Source organism: Rhinopithecus bieti, unplaced genomic scaffold (assembly GCF_001698545.2).
Source record: "Rhinopithecus bieti isolate Rb0 unplaced genomic scaffold, ASM169854v2 scaffold_18921, whole genome shotgun sequence".
Taxonomy (NCBI): domain Eukaryota; kingdom Metazoa; phylum Chordata; class Mammalia; order Primates; family Cercopithecidae; genus Rhinopithecus; species Rhinopithecus bieti.
Genome location: NW_016810178.1, coordinates 8,035 through 18,200, shown reverse-complemented (window position 1 = coordinate 18,200; position 10,166 = coordinate 8,035). Strand labels below are relative to the sequence as shown.

The following is a 10,166-nucleotide window of genomic DNA, read 5'->3' as shown; positions in this document are numbered from 1 at the left end:
AAAAAAAAAAAAAAAAAAAAAAAAAGAATTTATAGAAGTTAACTTTCCACAATTCTCATCCTTCACATATTCATGTACAGGAAAGAAGAGTCCAGCTACTCATTTCACTTGTGCATGCAGAGTGGTAAAGAGAGAAGGGGAGAGTGCAGAGGTTCCCAGACCTTTTTTATATATAGGACCCTCTAACATGAGAAAACTGGGAGACCATCACACTATTATATTTTGCTTTAATTTATTCAGTAGCTTCAAAATGTAATTCAATTAACTTATCCTGAAATTTTCAGTGGATCTGAGGCCTGAATTTGGTAACTGTTGGTATAATAACATAGCAGAAATTAGAAGATTAAACTTTATTTCATTACTTATTACCATGTTCTGAGATAAAACACAACTTCTGAATTTCATCTCTTCCAACATTAAACTTTGATGTTAATTACAACTTCCTTGACTGTCTCTGTTGGGAGAATCACTAGAAACAATGGCTTTGTAAATGACACAGGAGTATTTATTATGCATGGAAGGCTGAAAGATTATTTAACAATGGAACACAGTATATTTATTTTAATTTATAGTTTGGGACTAAATCAATACTTGAAGTATTGCAACTTCTTTGAAAATGAAATTAAAACAAAAAATATTCTTTTAAGGAAATTTTAGTCTTAGTTATGTTTTTTTTTCTGAAAACTGAAAGGACAGTGCACGCTAATATTATCTTATGTTTTACAAGGTACTTTCATAAATATTAACTCATCTTGCCAATAGTCCTGCTGTATAAGGAAGAGACTATGATTTTCATTTTACCGATGAGTACGTTAAGGCTCTTTAAAGTCAGTGGTCTCCCTAAGGTCACATAATAGATTTAGAAATCAAATTTAGGTCATGTACTTCATGTAATATATCCTTCTACCTCGAGTTATTAACTAGAATAATTTCATACGTAAACTAAGCCCTGTATCATCCATTTTGATATTTCTAATGTCTGTATTGATGTTTCCTCAATTGGGAAAATGGGGATAATAATAGTATTTAGCTTGGGAATTTGTCTTACAACAGGATCCTGGCATAAAACTAAAATTATCATTGTTGACACTTTGGTATTACTAATTAGCAATGCGCCACTACAAATTACAAAATAAAATTTTATTCATTTACAATTATGCTGAATTTGTATGAGTTCAAGTTATCTTTACTTAGGAAAACAAACTGGCCTTAATATATTAGAAAATATTGAATATTTAAGCTTAACATTTCACATAAATACTAAGAGGCTTTAACACACTGGTGGCAGAAAAGGAATTGTGTTACTGGAGTCAACATACTGATTACATCAATCTTGGACAATAAAGACTGGGGACTTTTCTACTTGGAAAATCATTGAGTTGCTATTACCTAACACTTCCAATGAAATATTAATGGAAACAGGCCAGGTTTTGTGATGCCAGCTATTAGCCTCATGTGGGAAAATGGAGGCTCACTCAAATAATTAACTTGCCCAAGGTAACACGAATGACAGTGGCAAAGCTAGAACAAGTATTAGCACTGGGATTAGTAAAAAACAACAAAATGCTATATATAGAAATAAGAATTTGTCTAGTGCAAATGCTAAAGCAAAATGGCCAAGCAATATATTTTTTTAACGTGGAAATATATAAGAACTCACCTGATGAATGCCAAGGAGATAACATAGTCTGCATTGACGGTGATAGTCCAGTCACAGTCTCTGCTATGCGGATATGGATGAGGGAAGTTTGGCGAAAGAATAAAGCCTGAAGATCCTGTTAAATTGCCTCCACAGGGTGCTTTAATTTAAACAAACAAATAAAATCTCTTTAAACATTAATACAATTTATTAGCTATCAATATTTTGAAATCACCTCTCTAAAAGAGTTTATGAGGCTTTGTGCAGACCTGACTTTTATAGTACCTGAAGCTTGGATACACCATTATCTTTCAAGAAAGACCATTAAAATACTGAATACATGCATACATACATGGATACATAAAATTTAGCTGCTTTATTGGCTTCAAGAGACCAAAAGAATGCATATATACTTTTCTCTCTTTCTATTATTATTTTGTTTCATGTCAAAAGAAAAGCATTTAAAAAAAGTGGTAAAGATGATTTTCCTCTGGTTACCAGAAAAAATCAGATCGAAGCAAAACAAAACCTCTAATAATAAATAGAAAATAAGATATGAGATATTTAGCTTATTTTCATGTCTCTCCTGGCACCATTTATGTATTGAGCACATTACTGCAGTTTCAAACAAAGGTTTCCATAACACTTCAATGGAGAGCTTCAAAAAATTGTCAGTGAAACTCAGAGAAGAGATTCTTTAGGGGATTACTGTTGAAGTTTGTTAAACAGAATTTATGTTCAAGAAGTTATACATTACACAGAAATTGACATCTTCAAAAAAATAGAGAAATGAAGAAAATATGGAAGTCTTCATGGTGGTGTGTGAGAGTGGGTAATACAAATAAATACACACACTCAACTGAGGGACATTAAGATTAGGATTCTGACATTCTCACGATGTCTCCTACACATAATCAGTACATCAGCATTCCTCTCTCACCTGGGTTTTGAAATTGCAGTTTTGAGATAAATGTGAGCATTCAGCTATAAGGGAAATGAAATTTTTTTGACCCATAAAACTGGTATTGTAAGGAAGAGAATTTTGATTCTGCCAACATTTCAGTATTTCTGTTCTTTCCATGAGTTGAGATATGCAATATCATCACTATGATTTGGTAATTTTCCATTGCCTTTTGTCTGGTACTGCCTTCCTCCATGCCCCTCTGCTACTCTTGTCTCAATACCTGAGTCACTCTCAAAAGTTGTCTCAGCTCTTACTATATTGAGAGTGTCTAGTTGCTCAGACTTAATGTATTCACCACTACTTTCCTGTCACTTGTATGCTTTTGTGGTACATTATAAAATGACTAGACATAAACTGCTTCAATGTTCTGTAGTCCTCCATCTCCAAGCTTAAATGCTTCCTGAATATTTATCTTTACAATCCCAGGATAAAGTCCCTCCTAATCAAGATACCACCCTTAAACTGATCACATAATCTCTCTTCCTTATCCAAAACACTTGTCCAATTATTTATCTCCCTTACTTTTCCTGGCTTCCTCCCCTTCATCCACAAATATGTTCAGGTTTCTTTCATTTTAAAACAAAAGAGAGTTCCCTATGACCTATCCATTTTCACTCTTTTTTGTCTGAAAATGGCTTACTGTAAGGAAACACCCTGCCTCATATGACTTAGATAAGACTCACTTATTATGACTTAGATAAGCTGTCTTTGTTACCATCTTGTTTATGGCAAGACCAGCCACAGACCCTGCCAGTTCCCATTCTTTGCTTCTAGCTGAGCTGCTTGGCTCACTGATTAATCTGAATAAAATGCTTGTGAAACAAACTTTGATTATGTTTCCCTCCTTCTTCTGGGCTCCTGAACTTTGTCTCCCTCTCAGCTTTAAGACAGCACAGGATATTTCCTGAGAACAGGCTGGATTCAGAGCACAACATTCTCTGATCTACTATTCAGTCAGGCTGCCCTTGCCACTGACTTCACCTTTAGTTCTCTCTAGCTTCTTTTAGCCTTCTCTAAAAAAGAAAAAAAACCTTTTGTCTAACTCCTGAGATAGGTGCAGATCTTACAGCCTTAGTATTCCCTGTTGCAGTAGTCCCTTCCCTGCCTTCCCTGCTCCTTGCAATAATCCTGTTTGAATCAAAGTCTCTTCTTACTAAATTCTGTGTGTGTGTGTTTGTGTGTTTTAATTTGGCATAACTAAGCTTTTTGAAGGGGAAGTCAACTCTTATCTCTTTCTGCACCCCTGTGCTGTATGTACCTATGGGACAGATTAAGATGACTAACAAGACTAGAAAAGCAGAAAACCAAAGGAAGAAAATGTTTCTTATGTTGTTTCTCAAAGAAAAGTGCCAAGGTATTCAACATGAGAAAAATTATCATAAGTTTTAATCATTTATTTTTATTTTAAATTACATTTAGAGAGACACAATAACCTTTCTATTACTTAGACAGTCTAACAGTCTAGATTTGGTGTCTTTTTTTTTTTTTTTTTCTGATACAGGGTCTCACTCTGTGGCCCAGGCTGGAGTACAGTGGCATGATCACAGCTCACTGCAGCCTTGACCTCCCAGGTTCAGATCCTCCCATCTCAGCCCCCCCAGTAACTGGGACTACAGACACGCACTACCACGTGCAGCTAATCCTTGTATTTTTGGAGAAACAGAGTTTTGCCATGTTGCCCAGGCTGGTCTTGAACTCCTGCGCTCAAGTGATGGACCCACCTCAGCCTCCCAAAGTGCTGGGATTACAGGTGTGATCCACCATGCTTGGCCTCTAGATGTTTTTACATGGTCCTTTCTACCTTTTATTCTCTTCTCAACCATTGACCCAGTGCAAACATTTCTTAGCTTGCTCCCAATACAACATTTCTTAGCTTATACTTAGGTGACTTCTGCATTTATAATAATAATTAAGACTTTGCTACCTTTATCTTTCTCTTCATATCTGTAGTCATTCTTAATTGTTGATCTTTATCTTAGATTCACTGTCCTAATTTCTGGAATCTTAGAAACTAGTATTTCTGAGGTTTTCTTCTAGTGTCTTTATACATACTTCAGTCTTATTATCATACACTTCTTCCTTTACATCTCCTTATAATTTTGGTGATCTCCTGAGTTCCTTACCTAGTTCTCTTAATTTCTACTGTTACATTTTTCCTTGCTGACCATATGTAAACTTAAGATTTTATCTTCTAATTTTATACACTGATAACACCCTTCCCTATCTCCTCCTACAGATTTCTTGGCTGAAGTCTAAACCATATGCCAGAGTCTTTACTGAATATCTCTCTCTGTAGTCTATCGGTACATCAAACATAGAATAGCCTAAATATTCAACCTCAAATCAAGTTGGCTTCTTCTCCTAGGTTCCTAAATTGTTAGATAAGCAGTACTATCCACCTGTAGTCCCAAGCTAGAGGTCGAAGAGTCTTCCCTTTTTTTCACTGCATCCTTATATCCAATTCATCAAGAAGCCCTGCCAAAACCCACCTTGTAGCTATTGGTCCTTCTTTTCTTGCCTACTACCAATAGGTCTAACCCTTCTCTCTTTCTTGAATTATTATAATTGATAATTGAAATAATTACTCCCTAATTTTTTTCTCAGTGAAAACATCTAATCATACTATGTGTATGCATAAAATTCTGCAACTGTTTCATGTTGTCTAAAATATAATGTCCCATTTCCCGTACAGCCTTCATGATCTGACCCCTACAGCCTTTCCAATTTCATCAACCATCAGGGTATACACATAAATTATACTCAAATACTATCATACTGCTTATATTTCCTTGTTCTTCCATGACTTTACTTATTTTATTTCTTCTTCCTGAAATGTCTGTTTCCCTTCTACATTTACCTAACTCTAACTTATGTTTTTAGATTCATCACTGCCTCCAGGAAGTTTTCCAGGAATGGACACTACCTTCAACTCTCTCTAACCCATTCTGGTATCCATAGTAACCTCTGCCAAGCTCTGTTGTTTCTCTTATTACATTTTATTTTAATATTCCACTCAGGTGTCAGTATTCATCACTAATATGTAATAACAACCATCTGGTATCCACAGTAACCTCTGCCCATCTCGATTATTGATTATGCAAACAGTGAAGATGACTGTACTGATGAATGCACAATCTAATTTGTAGCTATGTGTTTAAATAAAAATAGCAACACATTTTACCTTTGGGGCTCTTAAAATAATATGTGAATATGAAAAAAGTATAATAGCAAATGTATATACAGGCATAACTTGGGGATATTGGAGGTTCAGTTCCAGACCCCCACAATAAACCAAATATAGCAATAAAGTTAGTGACAAAACTTTTTTGGTTTCCAAGTGCATATAAAAGTTATGTTTACACTGTATTTTAGTCTATTAAGTGTATAATAGCATTGTGTCTACAACAGTACATAACATAATTAAAAATACTTTATTGCTGAAAAATGGGAATGGTCATCTGAGTCTTCAGTGAGTCACAATCCTTTTGCTAGTGAAGGGTCTTGCCTACATGTTGATGGCTGCTAACTGATCAGGGTGGTGGCTGTTGAAGCCTAGGGTAGCTGTGGCATTTTCCTAAAATAAGATAATAAAGAAGTCTGCCATATGACTGGACTCTTCCTTTCATGAAAGATTTCTCTGTAGCATGTGATGCTATTTGATTGCATTTTACCCACAGCAGAACTTCTTGGAGACAATCCTCCCAAATTTTGCCTCTGCTTTTATGAACTAAGTTATGTAGTATTCGAAGTTCTTTGTTGTCATTTCAACAATGTTCATAGCATCTTTACCAGAATTAGATTTCAACTCAATAAATCGCTTTATTTTCCCATCCATAAGAAGCAACTCCTCATTCGTTCAAGTTTTATCACAAGATTGTAACAATCCAGTCCCATATTCAAGCTCCACTTCTGATTCTAGTTCTCCTGCTATTTCTAGCATATCTACAGTTTCTTCTTCTGCTGAAGTCTTAAACACCCCCTCATAGTCATCCATGAGGATTGGAATCAACTTCTGCTAAACTCCTGATAATATTGATATTTTTACTGCCTCTCATGAATTTTACAAATGTTCTTCTTCTTTTATTTTTTTTTATTTTTTTTTTTTTAGACGGAGTCTTGCTCTGTCACCCAGGCTGGAGTGCAGTGGCTTAATCTCGGCTCACTGCAAGCTCTGCCTTCCGGGTTCACGCCATTCTCCTGCCTCAGCGTCTCTAGCAGCTGGGATTACAGGTGCCTGCCACCATACCCAGCTAATTTTTTTTGTACTTTTAGTAGAGACAGGGTTTCACTGTGTTAGCCAAGTTGGTCTTGATCTCCTGACCTCGTAATCTGCCCACCTCGGCCTCCCAAAGTGCTAGGATTACAGGCATAAGTCACCGTGCCCAGCTACAAATGTTCTTAATGGCATCTAGAATGGTAAATTCTTTCCAGAAGGTTTTCGATTTACTTTGCCCAGATCCATCACATAAATCACTATCTTTGGCAGCTATAGTATTGTAAAATATATGTCTTAAATAATGTCACTTTAAAAGTCAAAATTATTCCTTGATCCATGGGCTGCAGAATGGATGTTGTGTTATTGGCATAAAATCATTAATCTCTTTGCATATCTCCATTAGGTCTTTTGGGTGACCAGGTACATTTTCAATGAGCAGTGATATTTTGAAAATAATCTTTTTTTCTGAGCAGTAGGTCTCAACAATGGGCTTAAAATATTCAGTAAGCCATGGTGTAAACAGATGTGCTGTTATCCAAGCTTAATTGTTCCATTTATAGATCACAGGCAGAGTAGATATAGCATAATTTTTAACAGGCCTAAAATTTTCAGAATGGTAAATGAACACTGGTTTTATTTTAAAGTCACCAGCTGCATTAGCCCCTATAAGAGAGTCAGCCTGTCCTTTGAAGCTTTGAAGCCAAACATTGATTTCACCTCTCCAGCAATGAAAGTTCTAGATGACACTATTCCAATAGAATGCTGTTTAATCTACATTGAAAACTGTTTTTAATGAAGCCGCTTTCATCAGTGATCTTAGCCAGATCTTCTGGATAACTGGCTGCAGCTTCTTCTTCAGTACCTACAGATTCACGTTGCATTTTAATGTTATAGAGATAGCTGCTTTCCTTAAACCTTATAAATTGGCCAGGCACAGTGGCTCATGCCTGTAATCACAGCACTTTGGGAGGCTGAGACGGGCGGATCACGAGGTCAGGAGATCGAGACCATCCTGGCTAACATGGTGAAACCTCGTCTCTACTAAAAATACAAAAAAAAAAAAAAAAGAAAAGTCAGGTGTGGTAGCTGGTGCCTGTAGTTCCAGCTACTCAGGTGGCTGAGGCAGGAGAATGACATGAACCCGGGAGGTGGAGCTTGCAGTGAGCCAAGGTCACGCCACTGCACTCCAGACTGGGTGACAGAGTGAGACTCCATCTCAAAACAATGACAACAACAAAAACACCTTATAAATCAACTTATGCTAGCTTCAAAGTTTTCTTCTGCAGCTTTTCCACCTGTGTATGTCTTTATAGATTTACAAGAGTTAGGGCCTTCCTTTGGATTAGGTTTTGGCTTATGGGAATGTTGTGGCTGGTTTGTTCTTCTATCCAGACCACTGGCTTGCTTCATATCCGCAACAAAGCTGTTTTGCTTTATTATCATTCCTGTGTTCACTAGAGTAGAATTTTCCATTTCTGTCAAGAATTTTACCTTTGCATTCAGAACTTGGGTAACTATTTGGTTCAAGATGCCTAACTATCAGCCTATCTTGGCTTTCAACTGGCCTTCCTCACTAAGCTTAATCATTTCTAGCTTTTAATTTAGAGTGACAGATGTGCAACTCTTCCTTTCACTTGAATGCTCAGAGGCCATTGGTCTTCTTTTAATATTGTGTATCAGAGAATAGGTAGGCCCAAGGAAAGAGAGAGACATGGAGGAACAGTCAGTTATGGGAGCACTCAAAACACACACATTTATTGGTTAAGTTCACTGTCCTACATGGGCATTTGTTTGTGGCACCCCGAAACAATTACAATAGTAACATCAAAGATCACTGATCACAGATCACAATAACAATAAAATAGTAATGAAAAAGTTTGAAATATTGTGAGAATTACCAAAATGTAATACAGGGACATGAAGTGAGGACATGCCATTAGAAAAAAAAAAGTCTATTAGGACTTACTTGGCACAGGGTTGCCAAAACCCTTCAATTTGTAAAAAAAAAAATGTAGTATCTGTGGAGTGAAATAAAGTGAAGTGTAATAAAATGAAATATGCTTACATGTATGTATATATGCAAAAAAGACCAGAATGATAGCAAAATATTCTTTGTGATTTTTTTCCACTTGGATTATGTATAATTTTGGAGAGAGTAGGGGAGTAATTTTCTTTCAATTGTCCTTATTTGACAAGGAACATTGGTCTTTTTTATTGTTAGAAATTGTATAGAGATACACACATATATGTACATGTACATGTTATACATGTATATCCTTTATCACAAATGATTTAAGAAAATTATTACATATAAATTATCTATTATTTAGATATAAGATCCTCTAAAATTATTTTATTCTATTACTTAAATTATTATTTTCTTCTAGTGACAAGGTCTTACTATGTTGCTCAGTCTCATCTCAAACTCCTGGGCTCAAGCAATCCTCCCATCTCAGCCTCCTGAGCAGTTGGGAACACAGGTGTGCATCTATTTAAATTATTTATCAAAGATTTCTTGATATATTTCAATGCTGTGGTTGATTTTGAAACTCTATGAAAGCCAATGAGAAAAGCAAAGACATTATCTGACATTTGTAAATCCCAAATTTTTAGTGAGTAAAGAAAATTATGTTAAATATACTCAACTCTAAATAGCATTTAGAAATGCATCTCTATTTTTACCCATCTAACCATAAAGCATTCAAAATACAAATCAGAGATTCATAAATTAAGTTTTCAGCAATTTGTTCTGAATGCAGTGTTTTCTGAGGCAGTTACATGGGCATCAACTATGGATAACTATTTTACGATCTTCTTAATTTTTTTCCCAAATTCAATTTTATTTGTGTCTTCTTTCTTTCTCAAAAGCCCACTCACATTAATGTCTTCCTTATTTACCTTCATATTGAATGCTGCTACTTTCCCTCTGGCAATATCAAAGTAATTTGCGCACTGTCAAGTTTGTTGGAATGAATTCTATTAACTCCCTTAAAGACAACGTCCTTCTGTTTGGTATTTGCTATAAGACTGTTTCTACATGCAAGCAAGCAAAATGTTTTACGCTCCGGGGTCTGAGACATAGAATTATGGAGTTTCTAAGAAGTTCAGGGTTTAATCTTTGGCATGGTATTTCCAATCATGAAGTTCTTTCTTATCAGTTTTAGAGGTCAAGCTTTCTGCAGCCTTCGCAATTTTTTAGACTTTTTTTTTTTTTAAGGTTATTTTCTTCCTCAGAGAAGCTCTAATTTATATCTTCTCCTGAAGCTAGCTTTTCCTACCAAAATAATACACAGTATCATTATCTACACAAAACCTCACACAACCTGCTTAACTTAAGTAAGATTTAG

At 35.6% G+C, this 10,166-nt stretch overlaps 1 protein-coding gene across 1 annotated transcript in view; it reads right to left on the bottom strand.

Moving 5' to 3' along the window:
* Nucleotides 1-10,166, bottom strand: part of CSMD3 (CUB and Sushi multiple domains 3) — a gene marked incomplete at its 5' end in the record, with an annotated part of 336,142 nt that overhangs the window by 323,777 nt on the left and 2,199 nt on the right. Inside the window, 1 exon segment of the mRNA XM_017891519.1 lies at nucleotides 1,661-1,799. Coding sequence (XP_017747008.1) covers nucleotides 1,661-1,799 — 139 coding nt within the window.